General features: G+C 41.3%; 1 protein-coding gene across 3 annotated transcripts in view; it reads right to left on the reverse strand.

Moving 5' to 3' along the window:
- Positions 1 to 1689: 1689 nt before the first annotated feature.
- The window catches only part of fibcd1b (fibrinogen C domain containing 1b), a 145913-nt gene continuing 123605 nt past the window's right edge, over positions 1690 to 23997 (reverse strand). For all 3 annotated transcript variants that reach the window (XM_058617425.1, XM_058617423.1, XM_058617422.1), the window contains 2 exons: positions 6174 to 6353; positions 1690 to 3480 (listed from right to left, as the gene is read on the reverse strand). In XM_058617425.1, coding sequence (XP_058473408.1) covers positions 3215 to 3480; positions 6174 to 6353 — 446 coding nt within the window. In that variant the 3' untranslated portion in view covers positions 1690 to 3214. The remainder of the gene's footprint in view (positions 3481 to 6173; positions 6354 to 23997) is intronic.

The following is a 23997-nucleotide window of genomic DNA, read 5'->3' on the forward strand; positions in this document are numbered from 1 at the left end:
GCTGGGAGTCTGAAGCTGGAGAGAGAAGAGAGGATAATTTAGGAGGTATGGAGTGAGTGGGAATTGGCAGCAGAGGCTAAGGCAATTAAGGAGGTACAGAGTCAGAGAGATAGAAGGTTTGGGGACCTCGGGGATCGATCAGTAGGGTGCTGATGCACTGTAATGAGCAGGATAACTCGGAATGATTAGAGCCTCAGATTTCACTCTTTTATCATCTCTTCCGTTTGAGACGTTGAGTAACCTTCGGCGGAGGTGTTCCCTCATCAAAAACACACAGAGGGGGTATGGGAAAATAAGACTTTTCTCTTTTTTTTCACTTTTCTTTTAACATTTAAATCATTGGGGGGGGGGGGGGATATAGCATTAACATATACAATGGCCACAACATTGTGTGGAGGTGAAAAACGATTTTATGGAGTGGGTGCTGGGGGGGGGGTTTGAGGGTACGAGCGCAGGTCAACACAGTACCAGAAGTTGGTGTCCACTCTAATGGGTTCACAATCACAATAAGTAATAGTTTCATTTATAATTTTTTTCTCTCTGTTATCAACACAAATGGGCAAGGGAGGCAAGTTGTACACAAGCATCACATTATACTTCAAAAGTTCCACAGAGAGACAAACTCGGCCTCCCGCCCTCTCGTCTGCCTCATGCACGAGGACATGTACAAACCAAAACATGTGCATATATGTGTACACAGAGACACTGCAGATGCACATGTGTGCATACACGCATTTCCTCTCCCACAGACACACACCGCGCACATGTCCTGCTTAGCACAGACACACTCACACACACACACACACACACACACATGTGCATACATTCTCACGCTGAGTCCGACTCCATCCCCTTTTTCTGAATCATTTTAAAAATGAGCTATATCTTCTCTGTGCCATACGAACATCAGCAGGTATTTGTAACACGTCTGTGCTTTGACGTTGAAGACAGGTGGCAGCAGTCCACCTCGACATTATGTACAGTAGCTGAATGCACACAGCTGAGGTGCTGCGGGAAAAAAAAACACACATACACACACACGCATTGGAGAAAGGAGACCTTTCCAAGCACCGGCGATGACAGAAACACTCACAGCTTTCCCAATGTCAGGAGGTATTCAGTGCTACACGTGTATTCACTGTCGGCACACATTTAATACCTTCTCCCACAGCCAAACGAATGTCAGATGGGTCTTGTACATCCAGAGGCTCCAAATCCTCTCCCGTTTAGTGCCTCCGTTTAAAAGAAAAAAAAAAAAAAAGATTCATATTTGTGCTGCAGATTTGAATGAACATGTGCTTGAGGCGTCATCACGTTCCTCCTTTTTCGCTTGACATTTGACTTTCAGAGCGGCACAGGCCACTCCCACCTGCCGCTCAGTGAGAGGAAGGGATAGAGTTCTGTAAATACATCTTCTTCTTTTCTTTCAAAGTCCATGTGCTTCAGTTCTCTTTGTGTTTTAGCATAGTAAGAAAACAGATTCACATGCTCTAAAAGTCATACATACTGTACAATAAAATCTACAGATTTTTTTTTTGTGTGTTTTTTCTTTTTAAAGCTTCCAGTACATTGAAAGAAAGTAAATGAAACCGCAAAAAAAAGTTATTTTGCCGATTTAAAAAAAACAAAAAGGAAATGGAGAAAGTGGAAAAAAATCAGGATTGCACTATTTTCCGCTCAACTGTTGTCTTGGTGTTTTGTTTTTTTTTTCTTCTTCATGACAGTTTTTCTTTCAGTCTTTTTTTTTTGTTTGCTTTAGGCAATTTTGTTTTTGCAATAACACACTAGAATTCCTACCCGAGGGAACAAAAGTGATTGACAGCGTTAAATCTTATTTTACATCAACAAACTTGCTCCCATAATAAACAGGACAAACCATAGAGGGGCGGAAATGAAACGTTTACCTACAAAATGACATCTGTGGTGCGACTATGACACGACCCTTCTCATTTTGAATGCATTCTGAAGTCCTAAAGGTCTTGTTGAATTATTTGCCAGTATATCTTACATGTACATACATTAGAGGCTGGGTTGTTTTATATTAACTCCTGATGGAGAGAGTGAAGGTATGCCAGTCATGCATCATGTTTCCATGTTCAGTCTGTCCATGCTAAACATTGTAGTCATTTGAGAGGCTCCACTGAACTCATGACAGGAAATTGATAGCGTTGGAGAACAACTAACTGTCTGTCTGACTGTCTGTCTCTCACACACATACACACGCACATAGACAAACACACGTAGAAACACAAAGTGCTGGGTTACCATCTGCGAGTGCTGCATCAGTTGGCCAGTTCTTAGCTGGCAGGCAGATCAGACAGTGCCCCAATATGCTCCCTAATGGCCCCAGTCAGATGAATGAGATCCTCCCGTTGTCTCTTTCTTTTCTTTTTTTCCTCGTCTCTCTTTTTTAATCTGCATCTTCCACTTCCCCCTTTGATTCACTCTGCCCTCCTTCCCATCGACTAATTCAACCCGCGTCAAATTGTTTCTCCGCTCTCTCTCCGTCTCTGTCGCTCTCATTATCCGAGACCCCTGCGCTTCTTGCCACTACCCCGTTGGATTTGATTCACAAAGATCACGGATGTAAACGTGACACCACAGTGCTGTCCCCTCCCGCTGGTGAAACTCGTACTAGATCTCCTTTGCAGAGAGGGGGGGGGAGAAAAAAAAATAAAAATGAAGAAGTCATATCTGCTCATATTTCGTGAAGGTTTTTTTTTTTTTTTTCCATGTCACATTTGGAACAACCCTCTCCAATCAGAGATTGCAATAGGCAGTGAGACTGAACGACAGTCTAAGTGCCATGTCAGCACAGACGGGAGGTCAGAGTTACATGCCAGGAGGTAATCAGTGGTGTGTGATTCTGTAGGGGATGGTTGGACCACCATGTCAGACAGAGTAAAGCCTGAGCAGTGGACTGCGGGCTCTCAGGGGTCTGGTGTGCAGTTTTTGTGAACTGGTGGATGAAAAACATGGGGCGTCATGAATGCATTATTTTTGAGAGAAAAGGGACTATGGGATTATGGCAGCCAGTGTGACTAGTAGAGCTGAGTGATGGAGGATGAGGAGCAGGGAGGATGACACATCAGGAGGAAACTAAAAGAGGTTTTTTTTGTTAAAATGAAGAAACTATATCAAGACAAACAATTCTGCGTAGCTGTCTAGTTTGCAATGTTTTCGAAAACTTTCTTATTTCTCTTTTTGGACAGTTTCATTTATTTTCAGGGTCACGCGTGGGACGTATCTTCATTTCGGAGAATTTGAGCGAGTACTGCCAGCCAGTCCAGGAGGACCACTCGACGCCATCAGCATAGGAGGTGTGCTGACCGCGCAGGTACTGGCCATTCAGGTTGGAAGTGTGGCAGTTGTGGTACCACCAGGCACCGTGGTAGAAGGAGGCGCAGTTATTCTCAGAGTGGTCGTTGTCCCTGTCTTTGGTGGTGAACTTCATTCCGTTGTGCTTCAGTAGAGAGTCACCTATGGTGTGAAAACAGGTGCAAAACAAAAGGTCTGAGTCATATACTGTACATTAAAACACACTTAAGTCTTCCAGTTTGAAAAGTGAAGTAGCCACCAGGGGGGCAATTACACTGCTGGCAAAAGTTTGAATTTCCCTTGATTTATAACATCATTAAACATTTTCATGAGGAGTTAGTCATCTCAATTGTTAGTTTCAGGTCTTCTTCAATAGAACATAATGTCAATGTTGACTTTTAAAGGAAAATAGAATAGGTAAAGAAAGGCTAATATGAGTGGACAGCAGTTTGATTGACAGCTGTTATCATCCAATAGGTGCCTGGTTGCAGGTGAATGGGCGTTGGTCAAATCATGAATCTCAAGACTTCAAAACAAGGACTTCCTTTTGCAAACAGAAGACTAAATCTATGGCCTGAAATAAAAAGCTACGAACAAACATAGATTTATGTAAAAGAAGTCTTAGGCTGCTGGAATTACGTAAATGAAAGAAGAAGTCGTGAACAAGATTAGCTGGAGATTAGAAGGAAAAAATAAATACTTCTTGGACACGAGTTTTATTATCCTCCCTGTGTCTTTTTTTTATCTGACACCAGAAACCAGTAATTAGACGGATCCACAAGCGATTAAATTCACAATGGCCTCGGACAATTCAATTAATTTCTTTAAGAGAGGGGGAGGACGGAATAAAAATAAAGCGCTGCAGTTCTCCAGAGCAACCAGTCTCATTATCTAAAATAGCAGGTCAGACAGCCAATGTAGCCAATTTATCAAAGGTTCCGCTGTGACCTTTTTTTCATTACCACACCTCTGTGATGTTTGTCCGTCAGTAATGGACGTGATATTAGAGTGGATAAGACACCTTTAATGGACTTTATCAAATGTGTTGTTTTTTTTTTACTTTATCAGCTTTTATGTGTTTTTGTAACCTGTTCAGATGAATTAACATAACAGTCAATAAGGGGGGCGTGTCTTTCCTGTGACCTGTAATCGTAAATATGACAGTGATGTAAGACCACTGCAGAGATGCGGCACACACAGCTTGCATCACTTACGTGCCCTTAATCATGGTCTGCATGCTAACGCTCGTCTGGCACAAGTTGAAACCGCCCTATAAAGATGTTTCACTGGCAAATTCCCCACATCAATAACTGATTTTCTAGCGGATGTTCTAACGCCAGTGTGCACACACTGCAGTAGATACTTATGGGTGAGTTTTCCCCGCAAAAAAAAAGATGTTCAGAGAGCTCATCATGTTCAATAAACTTCCCATACCTCTACTTAACGCTGTGTCCTTTCCTTTCTTTATAAAGGAGGTTTCCCACTGTGGCCAGAAGTGGATAGAAGGATAAAGCTGAGAGCAGAATGAGAGACAGCTCACCAGCCATCAGGTGCTGGCTAACAGCTTGTCAGGGCATCAAACAACCCTTAATTGCCCAGGATGTGGCCAGCCAGCTCCTTACCCCCCCCCGTCTCTTCTACTCGGCTCTCCATTTGGCATTGCCATGGTAACCAGTCAGTGGGAAGAATAATCTGACAGATATGTCTTATATTCATGTTGTGTGCTGCTCGACATTACGAGAAAGGAGACAGTGGGGGAGAGAAAAAGGAGATGAAACAGCTCAGAGATGTCAACGTGATGTCCAGAGGATGTAGAGAAGAAGGGGTGTGTGTGTGTGTGTGTGGGGGGGGGGGGGGGGGGGGAGAGACGACAAAAGGGAAACACTTAGAGGCTCATTTGCAAAGCACTAGGTGTCACCTCGGAGGCTTGGGGGGCTCAGAGTCTCCTCTGATGCCCATTAAGATCCAGCTGCTCCCAACCCAAATGAGCACCTGTCAGCTGATCATAGCACGGCCATGGCAGAGAAGTACTACTAGTCCTACTACTACTACTACTAATAATAATGGTAGCAGAGGGAGGGTAACATAAGAGAGTCTGAGTAACCGTAATTTCACTGGATTCAAATGTGAAACAAGACGATAAGTTCAAGGTCAGGTAGACACACCATGACCATTGTTAGTGCACTCATTCACAGAAAAAACCACTGTATCTGAGCAAAACAGTTGGTAAAGCCTACAACACATTTTCTCTTCCTTGCAGGTTTCATTTATTGACTTTATCTACCACCTCTGTCCCTGAGACACCTCTATCCCCATACTGACTTACCACTACCTCATTTTCTGATACTGTCTACGACTCTCTCACACCTGTCCTCTTCATTTCTACATCCTATTTACTACCTTCCCTTCACTTCTCTTCTCTTTTCTTCTCTTCTCTGCTCCATATTTCAAATGTGTCCCCATTCTCTCTTCGCTCTCTGAGCACAGCTCCCCAAAGGTCCTTTAAATTGTGTCTTCATTTCAAAAGCAGGTTTTTGTTTACGCTGCAGGTCAAGCAGTGCAATTAATTGGCAGTAATTTAATCAAGGTGACAGGTAGCCGGCTTGGATCTGAGGGTCGGCGAGCGGAGACACAGACAATAGCCGTCCCTCTCGTTGTTGCAACTGTCTGCACGGCCAGAACCAGTAGACAAAATCACTGCACTGTAAAAATAACTTACTGTTATTGTACCCAAAGGTAGCATGAGCTGGAAGTCAGCTTTAACTCTACTCCACTGCTGAGCGTAAAAACACAGAGACTAATTATCACAGAAATCCTTGCAAGCAAGATTTAACTGGTTCACACAGTATACAAACCTGCATTTCCAGAATAGTCTCCCACAGTCAAGGGGTATCCGTCATCATCAGGGTCAACGGAGAAAAGGCCCACTCCAAAGGTACCATATTGGGCAAATGCAGTGCTATTTTCAAAGTCCTCCAAGTCGATACGGAGCTCGTAGTTGCCCTGGATAGACAGGGCATGGATCTGCTTCAGCCCTGTTGGGAAAAAGAGCGAGACACAGACTAAAACATCTATCGCAAAGTACAACCTCTGTTCTCAGCAAACAAAATAAAGCTATTTCAGAAGCCTCGCCACGCCACACATTTTCTGGAAATAAGACATAATATGGTTTTTGTCCCATTTGGAGTCTCCTCTTGCATGTGTGGGATTCTGTTTCCAAAATAAGATTAGAGTTTTAAAAGTGTCTGCTGTGCACGGTACAGTGAGCAGTGAGGATGCAGACAACAGATCACTCATTGTCTGCCACTTTGTTCTCCACATGAGGAGAATACATGACAACCATTACTTCACGAGAGCGTCCAATCTACCTCTGCATGTTTTTCAACTGTAGGAGAAAGAACATGCAAACTCCACACAGAAAAAAACCAAAAACAGTCAAACTGGTGATCTTCTTGCTGTGAGGCAACAGTGTCAGCCACTTCACCACCATGTGGCCCAGCCACCGACTGAATCGACAAAATCAGTGTATAAAACTTTAAATGGAGCACAAATGATAAATATTTCTTTCCCACTGCATTTGGAACCAGGCATTCACTGTTTGCTGCAACTTGTCACTACTATTATATGTTGTAAGTAACAGTGTATCAACTCGTGTTATTTATTTGGACCATATTTGACAGAAATTCTAGTTAAAACAGGAACAAAATGTTCAAATTTAAGTACAGAACAAGAAAGCGAACCTTTTACAGCATAAGAAGCGAGAGTAGCCAGCTAATAATTTCTGATTACCTTTTGGTTGTGGGAACATTGATATGAAAAGGTTTCCTAACATTCACCTAATGTTAGTTTTTGGTTGCACATTTCGTTCCCAGAACATTTCCCCAACGTTACTTTTGTCACAACCTTCATAAAACCTTCATAGAACATTATTTTGGCTACATTAACATGACTGCATTTGGTGCATATTATACTAATGTCAATTTTGTCAATTTCAATGTTATAACTTTTTTTTCAATTTTTTTAAACCTAATTCACGGGTATTAGTTTTGTTGGGTTAAAATCATAGAAAATTTTGATTAAAAGAAAGCGAAATTGCTGGAAAGCAACAAGGATTCACAGCCTTGGAAATGTGTAAATGATTTACCCCGTCTGTCTCATACATCCTGACCTCATAAAAAAGAATTTAGACATTTTGTTATTGAACATGTATAGAAAAGAATGAGCTGCAGTACTAATGTATGAATTGTGGGAGAAGTTCGTTTCAGGTAAATCTATTCAGTTACTCATGTAGAAATCCCAATTTACTTTTGATTAAGTGCATTTGATTCGGCGTTAATGTCCCAGCTCATTAATACTCGCAGTTAACCATGAACGGAACAAAGGATCCTGATTAAACCTCATTTCCATCATCACCACCACCATCATCATCATCATCATACGGTCATTACTTTTCCCCAAATGCATAATGTACTTTAGGAAAAAAAGAGTTTGTCTGTTTGTAACTAATTCTTTATTGTGTTTTTCTGGTTAGAAAATTCTTTCTGCCGCTCCTTTAATAAATGAGACACACACACAGCTCCCATTCACTAGACTCCGCCATGAAAGAGTCAAGCTTGCAATTACTTCACTGCATTCCCTGAGCTCATTTTGAATTGTTGCTTGATTCTTCCCGGAGTGTGAAAGACAGAAAGAGCTGGAGGGAAACAGGTTTCCATCCCTCCTTCCTTGCCCCCTCCTGCTCTATGTTTTCCCCTGCTGTGCTGGAGTGATGGCTCTTCCCTGGGTAAGTTTTCCTCTCCTGGGCTGATCAAAGGTAAAAGAGGAATCGTGTGTCAGGCTCAGAGGAGCAGGAGGAACTCAACCTGCATGCCTTAAACACAAACTCCAAGTCAGGAAGACAAACAACATTGAACTCAAGCTTAAACTCTGCCAGCCAGCTTTTCTCCATGCTTACAAATACACTTTATGCATTTGCAGTGTTTGCTTGGAAGCCATGAAACTAATCAAGGCTTCAAATGCTACCTGGTTACGAATGAAGGTTATTTTTTGGAGCATGACGTAAGATTTGTTTTACTCTAAACACGATTCATAATCAACAGGACTGCGCCCAAAGGAGGATTTGACGACATATAACATTCACTCCAAAACGATCATTTTCAAACTCTCAAACCCAAACTTTCTCGACTATTATTAACTCTGTCGACATTGTGACTCGTACTCTGAGAGCACACTGTCTGATGCATAGGGCCAATCTCAGCACCAACACAGCTAAAAGAACCCATTACTATTCAGAGACTGTCCGAGCATGGACATTTTTAGATTTAATCGAGTCCAATGGGCTATTATTATTATTTTTTTTTACAATGTATCAGAAGATTGAAGGTAGATTCAGTCATTAATACTGTACATCCATACGCAGGTTACTTCATGTTATTTGCCTTGATATAAAGTGCCACCCCAAACACATTTCAATGCATATTCAGAGAAAAAGAAATTGTTTTTGTGTCATTGCCCTTTGAGAGAAAGTATCAATCCACACATACACTTAAGGGAAAAGTGCCCCAGAGTCATTTGACAAACTTAAAAAGAAAAAAGCTTGTTTTCTCTTCCAGGAAAATGGGGGATGCAACGCAACTCTATTTAAAGAGTCTGTGGCGTCAAACTGTATTTACATAAGTTTAATTCACTCCCTAATTAAAGCCCAGGAGAATTTCTGTGAGAATCTGTTTCAGAATAATTAACAATGAAGACAAGTCAAATAACAGCTGAGACTACTTTGGTTAAAATCTGAATGCTCAGGTGTAACTCCCTGTTAATTAAATGCTATTGTTAGGTTATTTAAATGGACTCTAATACAAGGGAGAATTTTGAAGTATTTTGCTTCAATATTAAAATGCTGATTGATCCACTGGGAGAGAGACGATTCCCTCTTCTCACTGATTTTGCCGTTAAATGTAAGCTAAGCAAAGAGCTAAAAAACTTTTCTCCTCCTACACGCCTTAGATGTGCAATTAGATTACATTTTCTTTACTCCTTTTATTCAGGCTAGGTTTATAATTTGCTTTTAATTGCTTGCTTTAGTCTTTTCTTTAAAGCTGTAGGCAGGATTGATGTAAACAAAGCCTGTTGGGAGGTACAGAAGTATGTTTGCCAAAAATATATTGCCTTCCCCTGCTTTATATTATTATTATTGTTGTTGTTGTTTTTACTTAAGGGGAAACGAGACAAAATCTGAATGTGAAAAGAAAAAAAAAAGAATATAACGCTCTCAAAATGAAAGATGGCACTCTTGACAGACGACGGGGAAATAAACTCCACATGGCGTCCCTAGAGTCATGCCACCATGGCTAAAAATGGCCTTACACATGCTTGCTTCAAGTTACCCGAGTGGTATATTTATGCATTCATGATACTAGGTAACATAATATAAGAAGATATGATGTAAAAAGACTGCTTCATACAGGCTTCAGTTTACAGTAATGGCTATTTTTCCACTACAGTCACCTCGCCTTACCTCGGCATGGCACGGCACGGTTTAGGTTTAGGTTGCAAAAGTACCTACTCAGCGTGGGCGGGATCATCACTGCACGGCTGCATGAAACTGCGGGGACTTTGTTTGTGACACACAAAAACAAGTGATAGTGACTTGTAAAGCAGTTGTTTTTAGTGCAACTGAATCATTAGAATCAGTTCATTAAAACGATTTGTTCAGTACTTCCTCTGCACAGTCACTAGACTGAAATACAGCGGCAGGGTTTGTGATTAGCAGTCGCTAAATACTCCTCTGTTAAATATTGAGATTTGAGACATCTCCCTGGTAATTGTTGGAGATTAACCCCCGTTTTTAGGATGGTTAAGTCTTTTTAACTGATCTACAGTTTGGCATTGTTCGGCTTGATTCTTGTGGAACGTCTCTTCCCGTGACGGCACTCTGACCCATCGGGGGTCGGCAGTCTGGCAACATCATGTATAGTACCTTCTCAGCGCGCTAAGAACCTCGCCAGAGCAGGCACTAAAAAAAACTATGCAAGTAGAAACACAACTGAACCGTGCCGAGGCGAGGCAAGTCGAGCAGGTGGAAACACGCCATAAGTGTGGGGGGAAATAATGAAAAATACTGAAAAATAACATTCCATCTATGGTGTGAGCCTCAGAAAAAGGCCTTGAGTCAAGGTTCAGTTGATACTTTTCGTCAACATCACACAAGCAACACAATACAAGAGTAATTACTCAATGGCATCTGCGGGTAAAATAAACAATACTCTCGAAAAATCAGCTCATTATGAACAATCAAAGCGTTTGCTGATAAACACTTGGAGTGCAAGTGTTTAACCAGCAGTGATCGGACAAAAACAAAAATCCTTAGGATTTCTTTCTTATTAAATTGTCCATGTCATTAGAGCCTCCTTTTGTAATGTTTGCCAACATAAACATGCAGAAAACGTGAAAGCTAAAACGTGCAGTATGATTTTCAATACTAATAAAAAACAAACAAAAAAAACCACAATATCTTCATCATGCCCATTCTCATGAATATTTTTGTATTTTTGTATTTGTATTTATTTATTTGCACCATAAAAAAAACGACAATTACAAAAAACAGAAATTAAAGAAGAATAGTAAGTGCAGGAGAGGTTAAAAAACCCTACATGGGCTTATAAGAAGCACCTCCCCAAGAAATATACACATTCAAAGGATAAATCAACAACAACAACAATAGGAGAAAGCAACAACAAATAACAACAAAAAAGGAAGCAATACAAGTGCCATTTTATAGCAGACACTCAAAGAAGTCAGAAATAAAAACATGGGTATGTATAAATATAAAATGATTGTATTTAACTAAGTGTATAAGCATGTAAAGAGATAATGATCCAATGACAAATATACTGGAAATATACTGGAAAAGAAACTATTAGGAACTTTGATTTAACAGGTAAGCTTTCAGTCTTAACTTAAAAGTATTGAGGGATGAAGATAATTTAACAACATGAAGATGGGAATTCCAAAGTATGGAGCCTCTGTGAGCAAAAGAAAACTGAGTATGAGTAGTGCGGCAAAAAGCCGGTTGAAATATTAGCATTTCAACTGGATAAAATACAAAAGAGAATCATTTGTGTTTTGTGACAAAAGCAGAATGATATTACATTTTGAAATAACTCTTAAACATGCGCTAGCAAACAATTGTTTTCTTTGATAATAGATTTATGGAAAAAAATTACAAGAAAAATGATATATATCTGCAATTATCTCATTCAGCTAGGTCGCGCTAATCCATAACTCACTTTCAGTGCTCTGAGATGTACATGAAAGACTACAAATTTAACTTGTTTTGGACATGAAGACAATAATTTGTCATTTAAAAAAACCAAACATCTTTTATTTATTCTGAGAGGGCATGTTTGGCTCCAGAATTAAAAAGAAACAAAGCTCAAGCCGTTCCAACGTGGACTAAACCATTACCACTTGAGATTCTTCCTCCTTAAATGTGATTTTATAGCTAATGAGACTGACATCAATGACATAATTAAAAATGTAGAGGACCTCTGCGAGATGTCTCTGTGATGATGCTAAAAGGCCCAAATATTAATGATTCATTTGCTTTTATTTGAAAAGAATGTCTGGGAATGCATTGGATGCTTTTAGGGGACGGGTTGCAGTCTCAGCGTAGCTCTACAGGGCATAAAGGAAGCGAATAAAAAACAGATCTATAAACCCAACAGAGGAATGATTACACTTCTCTCTGCCGCTTGTGACATTTCTCAGAGTTAATTATTCATCATGCTTTTCTCCCTCTGTTGCTGGGGGGCAGCTCCTGAGACAGTTTCAGCCAAAAGGAGAAAAGCAGCAGCACTCTTCTATCTCCACCTCCCAGCCTCCTCCCATCATAACTCAACCCCTTTCTCGTTTTGTCTTCCTATTTCTCTTTTCTCTCCACCCCTCCCCTCTACTTTTATCTTCCTGTCAAGCAGTTGTACTCCCCATCCACAATCTTGGTGAATGGGGAAGAATTAGAACGGGACAGACTATTTCCACATCCACGTGGGACGACTGCGGCGCCCTTTACCAGTGCCGGACTGGTTAAGCGGGTTTGTGAACATGCGTCGGCTGACCGTCGTCTGTAGAATGGGCTCGCTATTGTCAGCTCGACAGGCGCGCAGGGAAGAACACAAAGACAGGTGTGAGGTGAACTCTACGGCTCACTTTTCCCCTGGAGCCATCGATGACATTTAGCAGGACAAAAAAAAAGCAAAAATTTGAAGATTAACTGTCATATCTTTGATGAGTAGTTGCCTATTTGCAAGTGTCCTCTAGCAAATTCTTATTCAAGATAATCACCTTTCCCAAGAAGATTATGCATGGAACAGTATGTTACCCATAGATCTAGGACAGTTTGTCATTTTTAAAGGGGCTCTATGTAAGAAATGTATGATAATAGGTCATAAAATTACCATGATGTATCATCAGAGAATAAGGAAATATATTACATTGAAATACTGGTTTGCAGGCAGTATTTTCAGGGTTTAGAAACTACGTTTTTAATCGGTGTTTCGGTCTGTTGTGCCACTAGTGATGGGAACAAAGGTTATTTTCGGTGTACTGAATCTTTACAATCAGTTCACTAAAAAGATTTGGTCGCCGAATCGTTCAGTTCTTGCTGCGTGACCGGAGCGCAGACTCCGTCTCACTCACTGAAACAGAACGGGTTGAGATTCAGTTCAGTACTTCTGGCTCTCGTCAGTGCTGCTGCTAAATACACCAAATCCACTCTGTTGAAATAGAGATTTCAGGAATGTCCTTGCTAAATGTTTCTTTCTCTCTCTCTCCCTGTAGCTGTTGGTGGACCATGGGACAAACAATGGGACAATTATGCTGGATATATATGCAGCACTACAACGTTTTGACTTGGTATTGCAGTAACTGTTTTAAAGGCGATATCGAATGCTTGTATCGCACATATATGTTAGTTATGGAGGTCTACTTACATATATGAACTTGTATTCATGGTTCAAAACCTCCCAGTCGCTGCAAACGAGCCGATCAAAATATCTCCTCACTGACGCTCTCGTCAGCCGCGCTGTTTCAGACCAAAACCACACCCCCAGAACGTGGACTGTGTTGTGATTGGCCAGGTACCTGGAAGTGACGTAATTGGTAGGCCAGCTCTCAGATACACAGCTCCCCCTCTGGCACGGTGGATGCTCTGCATCTCAGCAGCTACAATGAGAGTAGTTCTTCTTCTTCTGCGGTTGAATGTACGCAACCGGATGTGTCCGGACTAGTGCCCGCACCAGGAGGCGTGGTGAGGTTTTCTGATGACATCATCAGCATAGGGAAGTGCCGATCCGCTTCGCAGAGCCCAGGAAAACAATAAAACCCTATTTTATCAGCAGTGGCTGAACTGTTTGTTCTGAAACTTTAGGGTTTCATAAATGAGGTAATGACGCAGATACACACACACAAACGCAGCGTTAATTGGAGCTTCCGGTCTATGTCGCCTTTTAATTGTCATGGTTGCGGTTGACATGTGTCTCCTTTACTGTCGCTATAGGAAGCGACACACACGTGATGATGCACGCACTGCCACTTCACAGAATGCGATGAAACATGAGCATACAGAGCTTGCATATTCACACCCACTCACTGTGAATGACTGTATCAAGTGAGACGGGACCTGTTACACCTGCTAATATACTCTCAATTCTTTCACAAGAAACTGAAATAGAATGAAGTAGTTTTTTTTTCTGGCTTTGGCATTTGACTGATAGAACAAGTGCTACAATCGAAATCATCTCAAGACGGAATACAGATGTTAAAGTTGGATGAACATCTCAGCTCGACTATTTGTTCAGCAGCAAACATACGGTGCCGTTCCCGTGGCTGAGTCTACCTATGGGAATAATGATCTTGGGGATATTTATTCTCTTTGCCCACAGCAGATTCATCACAGCTCTCAGGAGTCAACTTGCTTCATTTTTGAAAATAGATATACACATATATATATATATTTATATATATATATATATATATATATATATGTGTTATATAAAATAGATATAAAAAAATATATATATAGATACACATTTACAACACATTATTAATACATATTGTTTCCTTTGTGTCCTTTCAGACGGAAAGAGAAAAAAAGAAAAAGAAAATTCACCAAGGCATTAATTCAGACCTCCAGCATTGTTACTGAATTAAGTCCAGCGGCTTTAAAAGTTGTCACACCGTGTCGCACACAAAGGCGGTTGAGTGTGACAGCAGGTGTGGAATTGTGATGAATGCTGTGCAGAGGATGAAAGCGTGAAGAAAGGAACTATCAGACTTAACTGTGGCTCTTTCATTTCGCTAGTCCACTGTACACAGTGAGCTATAACCATGGAAGTAACTTGATACATCTACATCAAGCTCTAAGTTTGGGCTTCTCTTCATTATTATTTCATGATCAAGGGTCATATTTAAAAGCACAGTGTGCACAGACAGAGTTACACAGGGCCAAGGAGATGGACGGCAATTGAACGCACACCGGTCTGTGTAGTGTTCCGATGGAGCTATTAAGTGATGGAGAGAGACAGCGAGAAGAGACAAAGTTATTATGGTGGTGTTCTAATGTAAGGCATAATTAAATGTTAATTCACCAGGAAAACCTGTATACTATGTACTCTGCAGGGACAACTGTGTCTGCAAAAAAACTGTTTTAGGGCAAAGGCAGTATTTTCGGTGGATTTTATCTGCCTAAAGCAAAAAAAAATAAAACATTTTAACAGCCTTTTTGCATAACGCGAGGATGGTATAAATGGCCGTGATCAATATCATTTGCACCGCTACCTCAGACCTTTTACGATTTCAGTCTTAGATGTGGCTGTTTTATAACCCATACATTAGGATACACTAGCGCACGGACCGCACACGTTGCTCGTGGCCGGCTGTGGAGGAACTGCTGCAAGATCTCATGAGAAGAAAAACTGTGCCTCTCATGTTGCACACCTCGAGAATTTTCTTATGTAGCTGCACAGTGTGATTTTATCACCGTCAGAGAAACATCTTCTTACTGTAGCTCTCTTGATTGGCGATCAACATGAGGAGGAAGAATAAGCACCGATCAGGATGAAATAATCGAAAGTTTCCACGAAAAGACTGGAAGGCTGGAGGACATGGTTACGAAGCATAAACTGCAAAAGGTTTGTTTGTCCCCCTCAGAGTGACAGTTTTAGTTTAAGATAGTTGTTGCATTGCTACTTTGTAAAATGTTACTCCTAATACTGGTCAGAACATATTTAATAACACGGAACAAGTTTCCGTGCATGGGTGTTCTCCGTGTTCACCGGTTTCCTCTCACAGTCCAAAAACATGCAGATTTGGGGACGTGTGAGTGTCAGAGTGGATGGTTGTTTGTCTCTATGTGGCCCTGTGATGGACTGGCAACCTGTCCAGCGTGTGGAATGAAAATAAATGTTGGACAAGGCTTATTCATGTGTCTACGAAAACACGCCTACATCTATTTTCCTTTTCTTCTATGTCAAAGGCATTTTCTCCGTGTTACCTCCAAAGAGCTAATTTGCCTGCATGAACTCTGAACTGCAATGTGGGATTGAGGTGTTGCAGCTGGCTATAATGGAAAATGGGATTTCTGTTTTTCAAATGATGCTGCGCTACAACAGAGGCTTTCCTTGTAGCCTTCAGCAACGGCAGAAACAAATGCCGCTGGGTGCTAGGAACCCTGATTGACAATCATTTGCTCGAAAGCGAAGCAAAACATATTTACTTGGCTTTGTGCCTGAAATGTTTATTTAACAGGAAGTGGACTGTATTTAAAATGCCCTAGGAGGCATTTACTTAGTACGTTACTTTCATAGGTCAGAGTAAACCACATTCGTCTCAGCTGTGGCTAACCATGAACTAGTTTTCCTGCTGCCTATAAAGAGCATGTTCTGGGGGACATTATCCATAACCAGTTGTAGAACCACTATATTTATGATAATTCATAAATGTGTTGTTTCCTCTCACTAATAATGAGGTGTCTGTGACAACATCGCGTCTGTGTTCGACTTTCTCCTGTTGCCAACTCACTGAGACGTCTCCGCCAGCTGTCACTCCCCCTTCTGTCCCATCACTTCTCCCGTGTAGCTACTCATCTGAAATAAATGAGCACCAGTTGCCTCGTCTCTTGTTGCTGCCGTCGATGAGAGCTCACACGGTAAGACACGGAGAAAGTCTCACGGTTGCCCACCGTCGCCTGTTATGTCGTTAGAACCTCTTGGTCTTATTTGAAAATAACTGTGACAATTATTCATGGGAAATGTAAAATAAAAATAATCGTCAGGTCTCTAATTGCGATGTATAGTTCAAGATATAGTTCACATTTCTGCCCTAATGAACCATGAACCATGACTCTCAAGAACGCATACACGCGTAGACACACACGCACACACACGCTATAATTTTTTTTAATTGCTCAATTTCTCCACTACTCTCCTCTCTTCATCTCATTGTGTCACTGGTGAGATCCGCTTTGAAATTGCTCTTGTATTGAGGTCCTCTTATAATAAACTATGCATAAAACATTGCCTTTGCTCGAAGAATAATTCATGCAGACATAATTGAGCGCAGAAGAGGCAGTCAAAATGTCTGCTATCACTATGCAGTTGACAGTGATTACCGATGGTAATAATTCTGCAAAAGTAATTTGGATTTACATGTTGGAAATTGTTTGGGTTTGAGTTCATTGTGCATTTGAAGGCATGAGTGTGTAATAAATTGCACTTATGGGCAAAATAAAATGATCCAGGTGCAAATATGTAGTCGCATCATTTCTAATGTTTTCATCCCGAGTGGGTGTATTTGAAAAGGAGCATTGTCAAAACATACACAGCAGTTGACGCTTAATGTTTTGTGTTACAGTCTATTTGAACATATGTTGAATAGCTTCTCAGAACGCTACAGTAGCACCCCCTCATAATTAGCGTGCTTTTTTGAAAGCACTTAAATGACAGCATGCGCGTGTAAGAGTGCTCCACATTATCTTGTTGTTATTTAACATGCTCTTCACAAAATAGCGAGGATGATGAGCAGAAAAATCGTCAAAACTGCCAGCAGCTGCCAAGCCAGCGAACTCATTTATCCTGCTCAAACAAGACTCATTTGTTAGTGATAGGACGGGCAGGTATAAGCCACGGGTGACACAACACATTTAAATCTCTGAAGTCATGTGCCTTTCAGTGTTGGTTAGCATCACACAAGATTAATTTATCTGATGCGAGATAGCGCACAGATAGATGTCACGATAAAATGTCATGTTTGCTTTTAACTTCACGCCTCTATGAAACTAAATGCTTCCAAATATCATCCGCCGGGCAAAATAAAAGAGGCGATTTTGCTCAAGAGGCAGGATTAGAGTCATAAAATCAGGAGAGAGGAGAAAGAGAGCCAACTACCCATCACATCTGATATCATCAGAAATTAACCTATGGGGTGGAAAGACTGAGCCAAGAGTGGTGAAGGGAGATACACAGGGAAAGTGGAGGAGGGAAAGAGAGCCAGGTAGATAAATGCTTGGAGAGCTGGCAGGCCTGTAGGGCTGTAATTTAGGGAGAAGATCATATTAATATTTAAAAGGGGCTCTCAGGTAAAACAAAATGAGCAGAGCAGCCCAATCTTGATGGAGGGCGCTGGCATAACACAGGGTATAAAAAATCCACTGGGTGTGGACTAACACAGACACAAAGCTTCAAGGTTCAGCAGGATTCAATAGGTTTGTTTGAGAAGTTAACTCAATTTACTTTAACAGAGTAAAAAAAACACGGGTCCGTCCACAAATGGTTTTTGCTGGTGCAAAATGTAAAACCTAACCTGACACAGGTGTTTGTAAAGGTCCATCCACACCCCACATGCATAATAATACATAAAGATAGGGTTATTATAATTGTGTCAGGCAACATTTAACCCTTTCAAACCAAACGTATCACAGGTTTGTGCTATCGGAGAAATTCCAATGGTTTCTGAAAGCAGAGAAGTTACAAAACATGAGGTTATTACGGTTATTTCACTCCGGCAGATCAGTGTCTTTGTCACTAGAGAGGAGAGAGTTGGAAACACGCCTGTACATAGTTTCCAGTTTTAGGACATAAACTCAAAAAAAATTTACTTTTTCTTTTCTAAATAAAACTTTTTTGTTCTTCATTTAAAATTGTTAATACACAATTTTAACATGCATATATTGAAAGTTATTCTGGAAAAATGGGCATTCAAGCACATTTTCCGGCCCTTTTATTGTTAAAATAAGCAAAACGTCGGACATTTTTAGGCTTGGGTGTTAAAGGGATACAGAACACCAACACGAGTTGAAGCAACTTAAATCAGGCAGCATATCTATTGTAAAAAGGGAAACAGATCGGAAAAGCAAAAAAGATTAATCGGCCCACAATTTGGGTCTAATCTGAAAGACATCCAATTAGATTTCCTAGGAACATTCCTAGGAACGGACATTTCCCCCCCAACATGGCCATAACAAATGTCTTGATAACTGTTATTTGAAGTGCTGATCAGCTTATTAGTTCTTGTTAACTTGATTTAGTGAACACTGTCTTGTCTAAGATACTTACATTATGCCCACTTCCATGATTACGATGCACCATGTAAACTAATAGAAAATTCCCCTTGGATCCACTTGAGTATTACACATTTCACCACCCAGCCTGAACCTGACTAGAGTGAAAAGAGCTTGGCACTGGGTTGTGTCCTGAGAAAAATCTAAAGAACCCGTGAAGACCTCTGCCACAGTCTTTCTAATCTGTCCTGATGGGCCGAGTCCTCAGGGGGTAAAATGGTAAAAAAAAATGTGAAATGCATTAAAAGGAGTGCTGAGCAAAGAATCCAACAGAGCAGGGAGATCTGTGTTAGATGAGAGGGAGAGACACTGGTGGAGAGGGAACGACGGGGGGAAGGGAGGTGTCACGGAGCAAGGAAAAGACAACTGACATGCAATGACGACTTTGATCATGGGCACACGACAACATTGAGGCTGGGCAAGGGCATGCGTGGTGGCGTTGCAAAGCCCTCTCCTTCTGATTCCAGGGTCAAAGTAATGACAAGCTTGAATCTCCAGACCCTCCAGTGTTATATTTGCTATATCAAGCCCCGACTTTATGAAAACAGAACTACAGGGTGAAATAGAGACCAGATTATTGTACTTAAAATGAGCAAAAGTGATTCTTTATATCAAGCTGGTATAATTTCTGCCTTGCTGAGCCTGACCTCACAAGGGGAATGAGGAGAAAATGTGTACCAGGAGCTTCCCAGAAAGCTAATAACCCATACAAACTGAAATGTAGCACTGGGTTGTCAAAAGTATGTTTAATTCAGTGACAGGAAACAAGCTTATCGCCTTATCCTTATTTTAATGTCTTATTCACAATGCCGCAGCACAGAGCAAGGATGCCATCCTGCAGAGATGTTGCTTATCTCAACTCGGAGGACTTGAGGCTACATAAGAAATTATAAATAGTTATGCTGTTCTGTTGTCTAATGCCTGACCAGGCACGAACAATGTGGCTTATGTGCAAAGCAGTGAAAAACGTATTATGTATCTTTTAATTGAAAGCCCTGAAGAAAAACCCTGGGTCGAGAGATGAAATGAATTATTACATGAAACAAAACAGAAAGGGAATTGTGCGGCTATAGACTTAGAGAGTTCCTGTCACCGCTGTTGCTTGTTCCATTCAATCATTTCTCAATCAAATTTTCAATCACCCCATCTGTGCTCATTCAACATTCATGTATGACACGACTGCTCGTTAATTTTTACACCTCCTGGACAATAAAATTCCTTCCTAGTTTTTTTAAAGATCCCTTTCTGCAGCATAAGCCAAACCACACTTTCGGTCCAAGTACAAGTATGGGGAGGTGGAGCTATAATACCTGTAGGCTGGTGACGAGAGGCGTCAAATAAAGAGACCTGAGCCTCGTGGAGAGGACTACGAATTGCTCTGGTCCTCATACATATCGGAATTACTGGCAGAATAGCTGCAAATTGCACCTATCTCCACTCCACCGTTGCAATCTAGTGCAGATGAAGTGTCTGCCAGGGTAGAGGCGCACCAATCAGAGACAGCATACCCTCCTGAATGAAGCAGAGGCAGAGCTGCAGGCTGAGACATCTGCACTGATTGGCAAAGCCTCAGCTGGCTGACTGACTGGATCCCTGGACAGTCAACATCAGAGTGTCGGACTCGTTGAGGAGGAATCCCACTGCTGAATTATTAATTGGATATGAATGCAGTATCGGAGGAGCTTCAACTGAAAACACTTAAATGTACTCTAAATAATAGATTGCGGGGTATTGTAGTTTATATCTCGCTTTGCCATGCGGCGCGGTATCATATCATGTCTCCCTGTGTTTCCTGACAGCCAGGATTCCACACTCATCTCAATCAGCTCCCCCGGTGTGTTTTGAATTGCACCCCGTAGCTAATAACTGGCGCGTTTATCAGCGTATTAAATGTACTTCAGTGTGCGCACAAGTGCTCGCACTTACTGTCAGTCAGCCACATTTAGTAAATCTTTGATTTGCCCTTGTAGAGTCACACATTTCTGGCACTTCTGCCTGCCAAGGATGTATATACTGTACTGCACCCTTGGGGGTCACATGTAACACGTACCATATTTGAAAATGTAATATCCAGGGACCATGAACAAAGCATATACGTGTCTGTAGGTGATATGAAGGGATTTGTAAGTGAATAGTAAAGGGGGAAACCTATGAACGGAGCTGGGGAAAACGATTTGGAAAGGTGACAGGAGATATTAACGCAAATCATTGTGCAGAACACAGAACATACAGCGTCAATGTGCCATATCCTGACAATGTAAAACACCCACACAGCACACATGAAGGGGAACTTATCACTGTCCTCACAGAGACACCGTTTACATACATATACATCTATGCAGCAATGGACTGTCCCTTTCCAAAGGTTTTCACAAATGTTAAAACCAGCATAAGCTTCGTAAAGCTCTTTACATGCCATGCCAGTTATTATGACAGCAATTATGTGAAACACTCTTAAAATTGAAGTGTGTGTCAGAGTGAAGAATTAAACATCGCGGTAGCAAACTGCTGTGGTTGTACTACCCCATGAAATGGCTCTTTCGATTATAATTATCAGGCAGTGTGGCTGGAGGGAGGACATCTGCAGGGTACAAAGCAAGCAGGCTGTATGAGCCACATGGGCACAGTGTGTGGGCAGACACTGGCTGTAAAGAGATGCACAACGCATTAAAAACAACTGTTTTCCTGATGTTAGGGTCATCGTGATCACAATAAACTTTGTTTTGCTTTATACTAATATGTTTTAATTGGGTTGGGAAATGTTCTATATGGAGTTCCATTTTTTTACTAACACTGGATTATACTCTGTTTGGCTCTGTGTGCGTATTAGGGCTGAACAACTATCATCACTCAATAGTTATTTGCGATTAATTGTATTTTAATCGCGTGTTTAAAATTGGATTAATCTATAATTGATGACTGTTTTTAAGTCCCTATATAGCAACTCTTACCAGAGTATTCTAATGGCAATGCAATGAATGCAAATAAAGTTACTTTATGAACTTGACTTTTAGATGTGTTTGATAACTTTAAATCTAAATCTGGAGTTCCACTTTAGTTGCCTTTTTCTGTGTATTACAGTGTGTTTCCGCCGAGTGGAACGGTTCAGAAGGGTACACATTTTTTTGTGTTTCCATTATTTGTACCAAAATAACTGCTCCCAGCCCTTACATTTTTCCTGTAACCTTCCCTCGGGGTACCAGAGCAATGATATGGTATGAATGGAGCGAGACCTACGACCGTCAGGTCTGATTGGGCGACAGAAATATGTCACTCCCTTGCAACCGGTGTTTCTTCATCGGCCGCAGTCTGTTCTCATATAAAGCTTGAAGTCTTGTTGAGACACACAGCCACAGAGCAGAAAAAACCATTGCGTCTGTTGTGTCATTTGTTGACGCACCAGTCCAACTTTTACGCTGCATATTTCGCTGATACGGCCATCGGGCCATCCAAACTGTACCGTTCTGTACCAAACCGACCTGTACCATGATAGAAAATGACACTGGCAGGGTGATTGTGTCACGCACACTTATTTTTCCCAGTATCTCAGCAGCTCCATCTCAATTCATTCATTCACGTATTTATTTATTTCACCACCTGACTAAGGGATTGATACACAGTCACAGAATTTATACGAATTTCAATCACAAAGAAGGTCGACAATCAGACATAAAAAAGAAAGTCTGCTAACACTCTGTATCGTATCAATTCATTGTGAACACAGGAGTGAGATGATAGTGTGAGCGGTTAATGAGCCGGATAAAAACGGGGGACCAGCTAATTACCTCGCAGTTGTGTTAAAAGAGCACACTGATAAATTGAAGGATATGGAGACTGACAACTTGTTTCTCTACTGGAGTCTGGGGTATGCGGTGTCACCTGCTGTAAACAGCGCACACTCATTTAAATGTATTATTTTCTCCCTCAGGCAGAAGAAAGCGTCACAAGGATGAGTTCCACCCTGTGCAATAGGAATGGTAATAGCATATAGTGCAAAAATAAATAAATAAATGTCCATTAATTCTGAGGACAATGTTAAGAAATCTATAGTGAGAAGCAGACAGAATTAACCGTTTCCACAGTTTTTTTTTTTTTTTTTGAAAACAATAGAAGCCTCAAACAGGGATGTATAGTGAGTGCCTGTTGGAATAATGAGGCTATTTATTCCCTCTAACGGGGACAGAGGGAGTTCAGGGGGAGACTGTGTACAGCATTCTGTAGAGTCCCTCTAAGCTGTGACCTTCCTGCAGGGTAGCAGCCGTTATTGACTCCACACCACAACAGCCTCTTGTGCACATTGTGGATATGCATGCATATAAGCTTGTGCTTACTTAGGCTTGCACCAACAAGTGCATCTATTACAATATTCCTGGCAGGAATAATGGATTCGTATAATGGTATAAAAAAAAATCTAATCAAATTTAACGTTTTGTCACTTTGTCTCTTCCAACAGCTCGGTGATGTTCTGTCCTCTTTGAAAAATGCTGTCACTCACTCTTACCCTTTTTGCAGTGATTTTCAAAAGGTGGGTCGTGACCCAGAGCCAAATTCGACGGGTCACAGAACTCGACAATACCATTTACCAGGATATATTGCGGTCAGCAGCTCACTGTCGGCTCCCCACGGACCAGACAGTGAGCTGCGGGACGCTCGCTGCTCAACCAGGGTTTGTACTGCAATGCCTGTGTCGTGACAGAAAACACTATTTTCTAATGAGCAGTGAACGTCGCTGGTTCGACGTTGAAACTGCAACTTTGCGGCGCGACAGCTCAACACATAGAGAGTGAGAGAGCGGTGGTCAAGGGGCATATGAGCTGAATAAAGAGAGCATGCAAATTCAGAGCAGTAAATCAGACATCAGCACATTTTTGCAGCTGTAATTTCTTACGTAAATACACATGAACTAAAACAAGTGCATGCTTCTGTTGTGACACGGCTCACTTGCGTGTGTGCTGCAGCTCTGGGACACACAGAGAGGTTCAGTCAGAACTAAAGTATGAACATCCTATTCACATTCAACATCAACATCATTGTAACTGGCTGAGTTTTCATCACTAAGACTTTTTTAT

The sequence above is a fragment of the Solea solea genome, chromosome 19 (assembly GCF_958295425.1).
Source record: "Solea solea chromosome 19, fSolSol10.1, whole genome shotgun sequence".
Taxonomy (NCBI): domain Eukaryota; kingdom Metazoa; phylum Chordata; class Actinopteri; order Pleuronectiformes; family Soleidae; genus Solea; species Solea solea.